This window comes from Salvelinus alpinus, chromosome 12 (assembly GCF_045679555.1).
Source record: "Salvelinus alpinus chromosome 12, SLU_Salpinus.1, whole genome shotgun sequence".
Classification (NCBI taxonomy): domain Eukaryota; kingdom Metazoa; phylum Chordata; class Actinopteri; order Salmoniformes; family Salmonidae; genus Salvelinus; species Salvelinus alpinus.
The window spans coordinates 1269279-1285424 of record NC_092097.1 but is presented as its reverse complement, the minus strand read 5'-3'; the positions used below and the strand labels follow the sequence as shown (position 1 = coordinate 1285424).

Below are 16146 nucleotides of genomic sequence, written 5' to 3'. Positions count from 1 at the left end.
TGTAATGGAAAACTATTTCTAAAATGCATACTTTTTTCGAACTCACTTCAATCATGCATAAGAGGGAGGCTTGTGCTGCTGGTGCTGGCACATGCGCAGATCAAATATACCGCTTGAACTCCGATTAAGCTGTTTACATGACCTAATAAAGAGAAAGATTGCTCAGAAAAACAGGTGTATTAATCGGTGTATGCTTACTTCAATTATGACATTACGCCGATTAAGATAAGCAAAGTAAGGTGTTTACATGACTAATGCCATACTCGGCCTTTTGCCATAATCAGTTTAATATCAAATTACTAGTGTGCATGGTGCCATACTCAATCGACAACCTCTCCTTTTCCTTGATCTCCATCTTATTCTTAAGATTGCCTATTATGATTATCATTATAATAATAAGTAATGTCGTTATCACTAGTAGGCTTTGTATAGTAGCCTTGTATAACCACCATCGAGCTGTAGGCCAAAGAGCGTGTCCTGTTTAGTTTTAATACCGTAACTTACTTAGGCTTGTATTTCAATATATAGGCTACGGTATCAATCAATCATTCATTCATTCGATCACACAGCATACGAGACATTCATGCTTTGAAATGCAATCAAGCATTTTAGTTTTAAAATTAAATAATAAAGGGAGCTTTGAATAATTAGCCTAAACAATAAATAAACCGCAATTCACAAATGCATGCAACTGTTTTCAGTCTGCTGTAATAAAGGCTATCTATATCTTTTTTTTCCGTTAGAACAGGCTCTCTGTTTTCGTGCGTATATTATGACTATATTTTGGGAAGTTTTCCTTTCGGCTGTTCAGGCACACAACATATTTTTTGGAGGTAACACCCCTTCGTCAGTGATTGGTCAACAGTAGGGATTCTTCAATAAAGTCTTTGTTGTCATTCAACGAGAGACGACTACTTTTCAAGCAACTTTTTCCATTGAGAAATACTGCACCAAACATCTTAGTCGTGCAACTTTATGTCTTCGGCAAAAAACGATAATTAATGATAGAGTTCTTGAGTCATCTTAGATTAATTCTGACTATTTCGAGGAAGTGTATACTGGCTACGGCGTCTCAAAATGTATAAACAGTACTATTGCCACTTTTTTCAAATTTCAAATTCTACACTTTTTTCAAATTAAAAGGTCTTTTATTAAGGGAGGACAACTTTGAAAAGGGGTGGATCCCGTTTGTGAAGTCGGTCACCATCGTTGGTCACCCCTTTTCAAAGTGTGTTGCATTATGGTTATAAAAATTGTCCAGCATGGCCTTTACCAAAGTCATGTGATCAAAGGTCATGCAGTTTTCGATTAAGCCAAGGTGCTTCTCACCAACTGCACCCATCACCTATATTGTGGGAGGCACTATTTGTCAACCAAATCATTAGTGTGTTTTGTTTGACCCATTTGAACGTGGCCAAAGAGGTGACTGAAACAGGAACCAACTTTGCAGCTGTTCTAAAGCTACAGCAGATCCAAATGAAAGTGATATTTCAGACCTCTCTCGAACCAATTCATTGTAGACATGTTATGTTTTCAGTTTGTGATATGGGGGTATAGAAAAGTTTATTTCAACATTTATACAGACACGCTTTTATAAACAATAGCAGATATGTTGAAACTGCCATATTGAACTGAGCCTTGCTGTTGGAAAACCACTACAGTGTCCAACTAACGGCTGTCGCAAATGCACCTCCCCCGACTTCACTCCTCGACTTGTCTACAGTTGGCTTCGTTAGGATGACCACTCAAACAAACCATTGTTAAAAAAATGACCTTTGGGGCCTCCTGAGTGGCGCGATGGTCTAAGGCACGCTTGAGGTGTCACTAGGGACACAGGTTCGATCCCAGTCTGTGTCACAGCCGGCCCTTATTGCTGTGATGTCGACTCCTTTTGGTGGTGTGTAGATATTAAAATGGCAGGAAAACTATTGCTTAGCTTGATACTCTTCAGCTGCTAAAGGTTGCTCTCGCCCCTCTGTCACCTCTCTCCCAGGCTCCATTGAGCTGCGTCTGAACGACATGGTGCGGGCAGCCAAGACCTCAGGGCAGTGCAGCATAAAGATGGCCAAGGACAGGGCCAGTCCCCGCTTCTCTATCTTCCTTAACAAAAGGATGAAAGGATGGTGGCCCCTCATCAAGCTCAAGAGTCAGGAGGACATTGAGAGGGAGGAGAAGGAGGCTGAAGAGGCAAAGAAGAACAAGAAAAATACCAAGCACAGAAAGATGAAGCCGGAGGACCTTCAGTTTGTAGACAGCAGTGGGAGCACTTATCTCCTCATGGTAATACATTATGAGATTGTAATTGACCTGGAGGGTTGGGCAGGAGTAAATCCTGTTGTGGGTCACACATGAATAACTGAGGTTATGGGGAGGATCCTAGTTAGCCCAAACTCCATGCAAGTTTGGTATTCTATACATTACCTTCCACTTAATTGTGCCGTTGTTGAACTTTCCAGACACTTTTAAAGTGCATGGCAGTTATCCTTAAGAGTCTATTGACGCCCGTGCGTCATTCTAAGAAACATAATTTAAAAAATCCACATCAAAATCCGACAGTTTAATCAGCATGACTATCTTGGCAAAGGAGAAATGCTCACTAACAGGGATGTAAACAAATTTGTGCACAAAAGTTAAGAGAAATAAGCTTTGTGTGTGTATGGAACATTTCTGGGATCTTTTATTTCAGCTCATGAAACATGGGACCAACACTTTACATGTTGCATTTATATTTTTGTTCAGTGTAGTAAAGGCCAAATTAAATATAAATAAACATATTTTTATACCTGAAGCAGTCCTAAAATTAAAAATCAAATAGCTGAATGTTAATTACTTCCAGCAGCTTTGGTTGAGCCTCCAATGACTATAGTGGAATCAGATTAGAGTGAGGGTATGGGTTAGTCTCGAATTGGTGGTAGTGATAAGTGTAGAACTTACATATAACCTTTCTGTATGTGTGTTGTGATTAGGGCCCTGTGTTTTGCGCAATCATTTGACATAGTAAGATTGTATCCTGTATTTTAAGCCTTATCCAAAAATTTGAATTACACAAAAAATTAAACCAATTGTCTGAGGATGGTGCTGGACCATCTGACATAAAATGAAAAGTGGAAAAAGCTTTAAATAGGGTAAAAGGTTCAAGTCCAGGCATGTCACATGATTGAGCAAGACACCGGGCCCTATATGATAACTTGTATTTTCTTTGTTGTTTAGGGAAAAGTGGAGGCAGAGTTCCAGTTGGTGAAACTCGAGGAGGCAGAGCTGGCTCCTGTGGGAAAAGCCCGCAAGGAACCTGAGCCACTTGAAAAACCAGAGTAAGTGACTAAAATGACGTTATTCAATCAAAACAATTGTGCAACAAGCTCTCATGGTCATATAAAATGAAATGCTTTCCTTTTTTTAGAATGTGCTAGTAATTCTAAGCAGTAAGGCCAGAGGGGATGTGGTATATTTTAGCAATAAGGCCTGAGGGGCTGTGGTATATGGCCAATATACCACGGCTAAGGGCTGTTCTTAGGCACAACATGTTCTTAGGAACGGCCATATACCACAAAACCCCAGAGGTGCCTTATTGCTATTATAATCTAGTTACCAACTTAATTAGAGCAGTAAAAATAAATGTTTTGTCATGATTGTATGGCCACAGGGCAATTCCATGGTAACGGAATTTTTACACCCGGTAACAGAATTGCATTAATGGAATTTCATCATGGGTCCCTAATCTGTAGTAAACAGAAATGCATAATTATGGATATGAATGTCATAAATGGGTACACCAAGGCAGAAACCTGCAATATCCTCCTATTATTCTACACAATGGATTATTTTTAAGACCAAATCTGGTTGGTACAGACCGGACCAAACCTGAACCAATCATAGATGTCCATGTTTCACAAGTTTGGACATCAACATACAGCACAGTATAGTTCTGCATAGAACAGTAAAGTAGAGTTCAGTACAGTAGAGTTCAGTAGAGTATAGTTCAGTACAGTACATTATAGTGTACTAAACTCTAGTGTGATCCACTGTGTACTATACTGAACTCCACTCTACAGGACTGGACTGTACTGAACTATACTCTACTTTTATTTACCATACTGAACTATACACCACACACTACTTTTCTTTACTGTACTGTGCTGTAATGTACCACACCCCACCCCCCCTTTTGCGAGAAATTTTGTTCGGCTACATTGTTTCTTCTTCAAAGTGCACTGGCGACATTACATGTCATTTTCCAGTGCTATTTCATTTATTCATATGAACTGTTTTCTAATTTCCATCATCCCTTTGACTGTCCTGATTAAAATACATTTCATTCATTTCTGCATTTTGGGCTATTTCGGAATGAACATGCTGCCATCTTTGCCACAATATTGCAATAACTATTTACCTATTGTGTACTAAACTGCGGGCATATATTCTGCATAGGTTTATTGCCTATTGTGATGAGTGTGAATGTGCTCATTGCGCGCAGTGCCCAGCCCAGCTGGTGGTGCGGAAATAGCAGAGGCAGCACTTTTTGCATGACTTACAGTAATGTCTGTGGTCCTAAAACAATAGGTGTGTGCTTTTTTAATGTAGGGTTACCATCAGTAATCTGGGGGCTTCTCCCTATACTTAGCCTGCAACATGTCAAAGTTGAAGTGCATTGCCATTATATTTCCCCTTATAATAATCTTTCTGCTTTGGAAACATTTTAGTGACGACTTTATTAGCCTACAAGCAAACCAATAGTGAAATTTGCGCCGATTATTATTATATGAACTTGCATTTGATCATGCTGGGTAGGTCACGTAACCCTAACATGCAATATTTGCTTTGGGGACTTTACCAAACAGATTTTTCTCTCCGGTTTTAACTGTGATAAACACAAATAGCCTAGGCTATGTGGTTGAATTTATTCCGCCACTGTTTAGGCCAACTGGAACAGTGTCTGTAAAAGCTAGGTCACCTGTGATACAAGTCAGTATTCGATGTCCATCCATGGATGTCGGGAGATGATGTGGAAACAAGCCCGTATCGGCAACAGTAAGGACTGTTACCTTCAGGTAGGTTTTGGTTTTGCTAGGGCATTGTGGACAGGGATGGTGGATGCATTTGCCTCTGTTGCGAGTTCGAATCCAGCAATAGAAAGTTGTTTTTTAGATTTTTATTTTAAGTCTATCCCAAACCTTAACCCTTACCTTAACAATTCGGAGTTCATGTCTAAACCTAAGCTTAAACCTAAGCTACAAAATGTGACGTTTGCAACAACTTTTGAAATTTGACATTTGAGTAACATGGATGAACATCTAATTCTGATGTGAGACTGTGAGAGCTAGATAGGTCTCTAAACGATGTATTGCTTGTCGGCCTTACTGTACATAGCACGGTGGTGTATGAATGCAATTGTAATGTATTATAGAGAAAACAACGCAATTATCACAACAGGTTGTATATTTTAATATTCATTCCATTGGGTTGCGCAGCCTGGAGAGCTCACACAATGCTCACACAATGCACCTGTCATTTCATAATCTGATATCTTTTTTTACTGCGACAAGATTATCTGCAGTAGGCCTAGTCTATACTCTTTCAAAAATACCTATATCAAAATAACATTGCCAATAGGTTACCGGATAATGCGAAGACAAAGTGTTGGCATTAAGAAAGCTCGCTAGACCACCCAAGAGGTGGGGCAAGTACTGGATTGAGCAGAGTAGAGTGACGCTGCCACCACCTTTGTTTGACCGGTATGGTCCAGCATCAAAGTATAGGACACCAAAACTCAATACAGATACCAGCAAACAATTCTCTTTATTAACTAAACAATTTCAAAAGAAAGCATGCATGAAATGCTAGACGACCTACTAAATTCCTGCAATCTCTGTAACCCAATCAGAAGTGCTGCTATGACCCGAAGAAGGTGCTAAAATGTGACACTACACACATCAGTGAGGTATACGTTAAGGAGAACTGAACATCCAAGGTTCTACTACTATTCACTGCAAACCGGGCCTAGCCCAATGAAACACAATTGTAAAAAAAATATTAAAATGCTAATTCACTGCACACAGGGTCATAAAAGTTTACACACGGACCAGAGGCCCGCACCTGATTCAAAAGGTAATAAAACATTTAAGGTTCTACTACTGCTTCACTGCAAACCTGGCTTAGCCCATGAAACGCAATTGTACAAACATGCAAATTCACTGCACACGGGCACAATAGCCAACAAAAATACTCTGATCTTGTAGATTATTTACGCACATTTTAGGGTTAGGAAAGTATGTATGAATCATTAAAAAAAACTGGTTTGGAGAGCCTTTACGCACGAAATATATTGATGAATCAAAAACACAGTGGTTTGATTCATCCTGAAAGTTGTCATATTCAAGTTCAATCCCATGAAATATTGGAAATGGAAAAAAGTGTACAGTAGTCATATAAATCTGCCCTAATTCTCACTAATCATGGAACTATAGGACAAGGGTCCAGTTGTGGTGACCCAGGCTTCAGGTTCAACCTGCTACATGTGATCTTGAATTCCATAATGATTAAAATAGGCTACTTGTCCCGAATTATTGCACAACGTTAGCCTAATATAATCCAGTAATGCTAGCGACCCACAGGAATAATTTACACGGAAGTGACAGAGGAAGTAAAAGGTCAACAGAATGGAATTATGCAAAAATGTAATCTACAAAATGAAGAAAATGAACACGGAAGTGACAGTTCACCATCAGTAATACCCCATAAATATATGTGGGTATTACTGATGGTGGCTAGTATTTAACAAATTGTATGATACAAATTGTAAAATAAAATGGAGAAAAGCCTGGGCATACTGTAGACTATCATCAAAAGATTCTAAAGCGCATACATCCATTTGGCAGGTTCAGCCCTACAGAAGCCTGTAGCTTTGGTGTCCAGATTTCATCCATTCAAATTATGAGGGCACACAATAAAAATTATGTACCGGCACAGCTACAGTGCCTTTCACTTTTTCCACATTTTGTTACGTCACAGCCTTATTCTTAAATTGATTAAATTGTTTTTTCCCCGTCATCAATCTACACCCAAAAATCATCATAATGACAAAGCAAAAACAAGTTTTTAGAAATGTTTGCTAATTTATTAAAAATCAAAAAACATATCACATAAGTATTCAGACCCTTTACTCTGTACTTTGTTGAAGCACCTTACAGCATCGAGCGATTAAAGCATGGAGTCTTTTTGGGGTATGACGCTACAAGCTTGGCACGCCTGTATTTGGGTAGTTCCTCCTATTCTTCTCTGCAGATCCTCTCAAGCTCTGTCACGTTGGATGGGCAGGGTCGCTGCACAGCTATTTTCAGGTCTCTACAGAGATGTTTGATTGGGTTCAAGTCCGGGCTCTGGCTGGGCCACTCAATGACATTCAGAGACTTGTCCCAAAGCCACTCCTGAGTTGTCTTGGCTCTGTGCTTAGGGTCGTTGTCCTGTTGGAAGGTAAACTTTAGCCCTAGTCTGAGGTCGTGAGCGCTCTGGAGTAGGTTTTCATCAAGGATCTAGAGTTCAATCTTTGTAGAATCTTGTTTCTCATGGTCTAAGAGTCTAGATGCTTTTTGGCAAACTCCAAGCGGGCTGTCACGTGCCTTTTACTGAGGAGTGGCTTCTGTCAGGTCACTCTACCATAAAGGCCTTATTGGTGGAGTGCTGCAGAGATGGTTGTCCTTCTGGAAGGTTCTCCCATATCCACAGAGGAACTCTAGAGCTTTGTCAGAGTGACCATTGGCTTCTTAGTCACCTCCTTGACCAAGGCCCTTCTCACCCGATTGCTTAGTTAGGCCGGGCAGCCAGCTCTAGGAAGAGTCTTGGGGGTTCCAAACTTCTTCCATTTAAGAATGATGGGGGCCACTGTGTTCTTGGGGACCTTCAATGCTGCAGAATTGTTTCGGTACCCTTCCCCAGATCTGTGCCTCGACACAATCCTGTCTTGGAGCTCTACAGACAATTCCTTCGACCTGATGGCTTGGTTTTTGCTCTGACTTCCACTGTCGTCTGTCGAACCTTATATAGACAGGTGTGTGCCTTTCCAAATCATGTCCAATCAATTGAATTTACCACAGGTGGACTCCAATCAAGTTGTAGAAACATCTCAAGGATGATCAATGGAAACAGGAAGCACCTGAGCTCATTTTCGAGTCTCATAACAAAGGGTCTGAATACTTATGTAAAACATGTGAATGGTATGTGCATTTGTATTCACTTAACAACAAACACATGTTAATGCAAGATCAAATGCGCTCAATGGCCCCGATTAAGCACACGTAAATGTAACATTATTCCCTTTTTATGCACTCTATGCGTATTCTGACCTTGATCTTAAGCTATTCACCGCTATTCGTTCAGGGTGGAGATCTAAGAAATGAAGGTGTGGTAGAGGTGTCTTCAGATAAGCCGTATTCTGACTTTAACTTACTTCCACCACCTTTACGCACAAGGAAACCATGAATAAGGTTTTGCGAACCTACCGGTTCCAAGTGGAAAAAGCATATACTTTATTTTTTCCGAAACAAATAACAGCATTATCCATGCACTGTCATTTATAAATGGTTAACAGCTATTGATAAGAGCTAGGTAAATGAATAATCCGTTTGGAGAATGGGGATCATAAATACACATAGCAATTGTTTTCGATGATTTTTCCTTAATTATCCCTGTGAAACCAGACATATGGAAGCAAACTGAAAATCATATCAACATGCCATGTATTGTGGCCCCTTTTCTACTGTCACGTTCCTGACCTGTTTTCTCTTGTTTTGTATGTCTTTATTGGTCAGGGCGTGAGTGTTGGGTGGGTAGTCTATGTTTTGTATTTCTAGGTTGGGTTTTGTGTTCGGCCTGGTATGATTCTCAATTAGAGACAGGTGTGTATCGTTTGTCTCTAATTGAGAGTCATACTAAGGCAGCCAGGGTTTCACTGGGGTTTTGTGGGTGTTTGTTCCTGTGTCAGTGTTTGTGCCACACAGGACGGTTGAAGGTTAGTCACGTTTGTTGTTTTGTAGTTTTGTAGTGTCTTGTTTGCTGTTTTCATTAAAAGATGGCTTATTTCCCTCAATCCGCATCTTGGTCCGATCCATGCTCCTCCTCGTCTGAGGAGGAGAACAACAATGACTGCCTTTACAGAAACACCCACCACAACAGGACCAAGCGATTTGGAGAAGGAGAAAAGGAACTAAAGCACTGGACACAGGAGGAATGGTCTTGGGAGATCATGGACGGAAAAGGACCCTGGGGAAGGGTTGGAGAGAATCGCCGCTCTCGGGAGGAGAAGAAGGCAGCCACAGCCCAGGAGCGCTGGTATGAGGAGGCAGCACGTAGGAGAGGCTGGAAGCCCGAGAGGCTCACCCAAAAATTTATTGGGGGGGGGCTAAAGGGGAGTGTGGCGAAGCCGGGTTGGATACCTGAGCCAACTCCCCGGGCTTGCCGTGGAGTAAGAGGGCGTCGTACTGGTCAGACACCGTGTTATGCGGTAAAGCGCACGGTGTCCCCAGTACGCGTGCTTAGCCCAGTGCGGGCTATTCCACCTTGCCGCACTGGGAGGGCTAGGTTGGGCATCGAGCCGAGTGCCATGAAGCCGGCCCAACGTATCTGGTCTCCAGTGCGTCTCCTCGGGCCGGCGTACATGGCACCAGCCTTGCAGGTGGTGTCCCCGGTTCGCCTGCATAGCCCAGTGCGGGCTATTCCACCTCGCCGCACTGGCAGGGCTACGGGGATCATTCAACCTGGTAAGGTTGGGGAGGCTCGGTGCTCAAGAGCACGTGTCCTCCTTCACGGTCCGGTATATCCGGCGCCACCTTCCCACCCCAGCTCAGTACCACCAGTGCCTACACCACGCACCAGGCTTCCAGTGCATCTCCAGAGCCCTGTTCCTCTTCCACGCACTCTCCCTATGGTGCGTGTCTCCAGCCCAGTGCCTCTAGTTCCGGCACCACGCACCAAGCCTCCTGTGCGTCTCCAGAGCCCTGGACGCACTGTTCCTTCTCCCCGCACTCGCCCTGAGGTGCGTGCCCTCAGCCCGGTACCTCCAGTTCCGGTACCACGCACCAGGCCTAGAGTGCGCCACGAGAGTCCAGTGTGCCCAGTTCCTGTTCCCCGCACTCGCCCTGAGGTGCGTGCCCTCAGCCCGGTACCTCCAGTTCCGGTACCACGCACCAGGCCTATAGTGCGTCTCAGCCGGCCAGAGTCTGCCGTCTGCCTAGCGCCAGAGCCATCCGTCTCACCAGCGCCATCTGAGCCATCCGTCTCACCAGCGCCATCTGAGCCAGCCGTCTCCCCAGCGTCATCTGAGCCATCCGTCTCCCCAGCGCCGTCTGAGCCATCCGTCTGCAATGAGCCTGCAAAGCCGCCCGTCTGCCATGAGCCTAGAGAGCCGATAGTCAGTCAGGAGCCGCTAGAGCCAGTCGTCAGTCAGGATCTGCCAGGGCCGCCAACCAGACAGGATCTGCCAGAGACGCCAACCAGACAGGATCTGCCAGAGACGCCAACCAGACAGGATCTGCCAGAGACGCCAACCAGACAGGATCTGCCAGAGACGCCAACCAGACAGAATCTGCCGGAGCTGCCCTACAGTCATGAGCTGCCCTCCAGTCATGAGCTGCCCTCCAGTCATGAGCTGCCCTCCAGTCATGAGCTGCCCTTCAGTCATGAGCTGCCCGCCAGTCATGAGCTGCCCTTCAGTCATGAGCTGCCCTACAGTCATGAGCTGCCCTACAGTCATGAGCTGCCCTACAGTCATGAGCTGCCCTACAGTCATGAGCTGCCCTACAGTCATGAGCTGCCTTATAGTCATGAGCTGCCCTACAGTCATGAGCTGCCCTACAGTCATGAGCTGCCCTACAGTCATGAGCTGCCCTACAGTCATGAGCTGCCCTACAGTCATGAGCTGCCTTACAGTCATGAGCTGCCTTATAGTCATGAGCTGCCCTACAGTCATGAGCTGCCACTCAGCCAGGACCTGCCGGAGTCCCTCAGCCCGGACCTGCCGGAGTCCCTCAGCCCGGACCTGCCGGAGTCCCTACGCCCGGACCTGCCGGAGTCCCTACGCCCGGACCTGCCGGAGTCCCTACGCCCGGACCTGCCGGAGTCCCTACGCCCGGACCTGCCGGAGTCCCTAAACCAGGACCTGCCTGAGTCCCTCAGCCAGGACCTGCCGGAGTCCCTCAGCCAGGACCTGCCGGAGTCCCTCAGCCAGGACCTGCCGGAGTCCCTCAGCCAGGACCTGCCGCCCCTTATCCCGGTGCTGCCCCTTATCCCGGTGCTGCCCCTTATCCCGGTGCTGCCCCTTATCCCGGTGCTGCCCCTTCATTTAGGTGGTGTTAGTGGGAGGGTGGTCATTGGGAGGGGGATAAAGAAGCGGGGATTGATTATGGTGGGGTGGGGACCTCGCCCTCAGCCTGAGCCACCACCGTGGACAGACGCCCACCCAGACCCTCCCCTAGACTTTGTGCTGGTGCGCCCGGAGTTCGCACCTTAAGGGGGGGGTTCTGTCACGTTCCTGACCTGTTTTCTCTTGTTTTGTATGTCTTTATTGGTCAGGGCGTGAGTGTTGGGTGGGTAGTCTATGTTTTGTATTTCTAGGTTGGGTTTTGTGTTCGGCCTGGTATGATTCTCAATTAGAGACAGGTGTGTATCGTTTGTCTCTAATTGAGAGTCATACTAAGGCAGCCAGGGTTTCACTGGGGTTTTGTGGGTGTTTGTTCCTGTGTCAGTGTTTGTGCCACACAGGACGGTTGAAGGTTAGTCACGTTTGTTGTTTTGTAGTTTTGTAGTGTCTTGTTTGCTGTTTTCATTAAAAGATGGCTTATTTCCCTCAATCCGCATCTTGGTCCGATCCATGCTCCTCCTCGTCTGAGGAGGAGAACAACAATGACTGCCTTTACATCTACAGTGAAATTGGCAATACAGTGCCTTGGGAAAGTATTCAGACCCTTTGACTTATTCCACACTTTGTAACGTTATAGCCTTGTTCTAAAATAGATTAAATAAATAAAAAATCTCTACAATCTACACACAATAGCCCCTTAATGACAAGGCAAAAACATTTTTTATTGGAAATTTATTGAGAAATAAAAACAGAAATACCTTATTTATACGGTGTATATGTATATGGGTGTATATGGGGTCACAGACTGCATTTAAACATTGCTACAGTTTAGAAGGTTTGATTGAATCTGATCCGTGGGCACACTTTGTGCAATTCGCTAAGTTTACACTGAAAACAAAGCTAAAACATGAACATGTATTCATTTATTATTTACCTTAATGCCTTATTCCTTTTATTCTACTTTTACTTTACCTTTTTTCCTATCTTCTATTCCCCCTGGAGAAATCGGTGCACATTTTTTATATGAGTCCTACTGCTCACACTATGTCATAGCCTACTGTATAAAAAAATGTAATTAAACAAATCCATGAAACTGGGAAACATTACTAACTTTTTTGTTCACTTTGTCTCTTTCCTCATTCTACCTTCTATTAGTCGCCCCAAGACCACCTTCAACTGGTTTATCAACCCCATGAAGACCTTCATCTTCTTCATTTGGAAAAAATACAAGAAGTACATCATCGCTCTACTCATCCTGGCAGTCCTGCTGGTTTTTCTCATCCTCATCCTCTACACGCTCCCTGGACAGATCAGTACGCTCATCGTAAATGGATGAACAGTCAACAAGTGCATAAGGATCAGACGGAGAATGAAACATCTATATGAGAAATGTACTTTGTTATCATTAAGTTCCATTTAATTTGTGTTAGGACATTGTGTGTGGTAGATTTGCTATTGTGATATACTCTATGCAAGTGCTAATTTCCTTTGTACAAGTCTTGTAATTTTCAAATACTTGGTTATTATTAGACCAATCTTAAACATATATTGAACAATCAAAGCTACTGATGAGGAATTCTTTGCACTGACTTGGCTCAGAACAGAGCAGGGCGGCTGGCCCTTAAAAGTACACGGAGAGCTAAGATTAATGACATGCATGGCTCAAAGTGGAAGAGCGATTGACTTCATCATTACTTGTTTTTGTAAGAGGTGTTGACAAGCTGAATGTACCGAGCTGTACCGAGCTGTCTGTTTAAAATACAGCGCGGACACTCATGCATACCCCACAAGACATGCCACCAGAGGTCTCTTCACAGTCCCCAAGTCCAGAACAGACTATAGGAGGCACACAGTACTAGATAGAGCCATGACTACATGGAACTCTATTCCACATCAGGTAACTGATGCAAGCAGTAGAGTCAGATTTAAAAAGAAGGTAAAAATACACCTTATGGAACAACGGGGACTGTGAAGGGACACACACAAAGGTACAGCCACATGCACAGGCACACATTTTGATATCGTTGTATGGTGGTATTGAACATTTTGTGTTATGGATATGTGGTGGTGTAGGGATGTTATATGATGTACTGTTTTACCTTTAGCTCATTCAGTACAAACATAGTTGACTGTTTTCTCTTTTGTTTCATATGTAATGTGGGTGCTTTGGTGTGTTTGGACCCCAGGAAGAGTAGCTGCTGCCCTGACAGGAACTAATGGGGATCCATAATAAATACAAATACAAAAATACAAATACTATTCAGGAATGTTTGTGTTCATCAACCACATTATTTACAATATGTACTTTTTCAATACATTTCTGTCAGTGAAATAACCTGCCTCATGTCATTCTTAATATATGGAATGTTTAGGCTTTGCTCTCTTCTGGTCCACTACTAGGTCATGAAGGTTATTGCATAATTTCTGTTAAAGGGAAATTGAAATACTAGGCTTTAGAACACCACTGTAACCATGGAGATCCTATTAAATTACTTTTTTTGTATATATTGTTTTATTCTAATTCCTAATTCTATGACTAACTGTAAATCACCATTTTGGTATTTTTGCATCATCGGTAGAAGAGTTGTGGAATTCCTGAATTTATTGAGACCATGACCCCTGTGTACATTAATTAGCCTACTTTTCTGGTGTCAAACCACATATGAAAACATTATACATATTTTTAATGCTGAAAAACAGCCCTTTCAAATTATATGGCATACAATAGCACCACATCAATCAAATGGCAATCAGTCAAGAAAAAACACCATCTTATATGCTTTTTTCCAAAACAACTGCCATTTACACAACTTCCTAATGAAGAGCATACTGTGGCTTCCTTATTTTCTATGGATTGATAATCTGCGATCAGCATAGCAATTCATTTTACTGTGAATGAGTTACAGCAGTTTTAGTGACCGGTGGTATTTTTCTAGAATTCTATGGAATGTTCTGTGATCAGACACTTTCTTATGTGGATAGTATATTAATTATACACTGCTCAAAAAAATAAAGGGAACACTTAAACAACACAATGTAACTCCAAGTCAATCACACTTCTGTGAAATCAAACTGTCCAATTAGGAAGCAACACTGATTGACAATAAATTTCACATGCTGTTGTGCAAATGGAATAGACAAAAGGTGGAAATTATAGGCAATTAGCAAGACACCCCCAAAAAAGGAGTGATTCTGCAGGTGGTGACCACAGACCACTTCTCAGTTCCTATGCTTCCTGGCTGATGTTTTGGTCACTTTTGAATGCTGGCGGTGCTCTCACTCTAGTGGTAGCATGAGACGGAGTCTACAACCCACACAAGTGGCTCAGGTAGTGCAGTTCATCCAGGATGGCACATCAATGCGAGCTGTGGCAAAAAGGTTTGCTGTGTCTGTCAGCGTAGTGTCCAGAGCATGGAGGCGCTACCAGGAGACAGGCCAGTACATCAGGAGACGTGGAGGAGGCCGTAGGAGGGCAACAACCCAGCAGCAGGACCGCTACCTCCGCCTTTGTGCCAGGAGGTGCACTGCCAGAGCCCTGCAAAATGACCTCCAGCAGGCCACAAATGTGCATGTGTCTGCTCAAACGGTCAGAAACAGACTCCATGAGGGTGGTATGAGGGCCCGACGTCCACAGGTGGGGGTTGTGCTTACAGCCCAGCACCGTGCAGGACGTTTGGCATTTGCCAGAGAACACCAAGATTGGCAAATTCGCCACTGGCGCCCTGTGCTCTTCACAGATGAAAGCAGGTTCACACTGAGCACATGAGCACATGTGACAGAGTCTGGAGACGCCGTGGAGAACGTTCTGCTGCCTGCAACATCCTCCAGCATGACCGGTTTGGCGGTGGGTCAGTCATGGTGTGGGGTGGCATTTCTTTGTGGGGCCGCACAGCCCTCCATGTGCTGGCCAGAGGTAGCCTGACTGCCATTAGGTACCGAGATGAGATCCTCAGACCCCTTGTAAGACCATATGCTGACACATGCACATTTGTGGCCTGCTGGAGGTCATTTTGCAGGGCTCTGGCAGTGCACCTCCTGGCACAAAGGCGGAGGTAGCGGTCCTGCTGCTGGGTTGTTGCCCTCCTACGGCCTCCTCCACGTCTCCTGATGTACTGGCCTGTCTCCTGGTAGCGCCTCCATGCTCTGGACACTACGCTGACAGACACAGCAAACCTTTTTGCCACAGCTCGCATTGATGTGCCATCCTGGATGAACTGCACTACCTGAGCCACTTGTGTGGGTTGTAGACTCCGTCTCATGCTACCACTAGAGTGAGAGCACCGCCAGCATTCAAAAGTGACCAAAACATCAGCCAGGAAGCATAGGAACTGAGAAGTGGTCTGTGGTCACCACCTGCAGAATCACTCCTTTTTTGGGGGTGTCTTGCTAATTGCCTATAATTTCCACCTTTTGTCTATTCCATTTGCACAACAGCATGTGAAATTTATTGTCAATCAGTGTTGCTTCCTAAGTGGACAGTTTGATTTCATAGAAGTGTGATTGACTTGGAGTTACATTGTGTTGTTTAAGTGTTCCCTTTATTTTTTTGAGCAGTGTATATTTTGGGGCTACCACTAGGTAGCCTAGTGGTTAGAGCTTTTGGCCAGTAACCTAAAGGTTGCTAGATCGAATCTCCGAGCTGACAAGGTACAAATCTGTCATTCTGCCCCTGAACAAGGCAGTTAACCACTGTTCCAAGGCCATCATTGTAAATTAGAATTTGTTTTTAACTGACTTGCCTAGTTAAAAAAAATATTAAAAAAATTAACACATACACTGAGTGTACAAAACCATAT

General features: G+C 43.9%; 1 protein-coding gene across 1 annotated transcript in view; it reads left to right on the top strand.

Annotated features, from left to right (window-relative positions):
- Positions 1–13855, top strand: part of fer1l4 (fer-1 like family member 4) — a 110302-nt gene extending 96447 nt beyond the window's left edge. Inside the window, exons 44-46 of the mRNA XM_071334690.1 lie at positions 1994–2280; positions 3211–3311; positions 12506–13855. Of these exons, the coding sequence (XP_071190791.1) occupies positions 1994–2280; positions 3211–3311; positions 12506–12686 (569 nt within the window). The 3' untranslated portion in view covers positions 12687–13855. The remainder of the gene's footprint in view (positions 1–1993; positions 2281–3210; positions 3312–12505) is intronic.
- The last annotated feature ends 2291 nt before the right edge of the window (positions 13856–16146 follow it).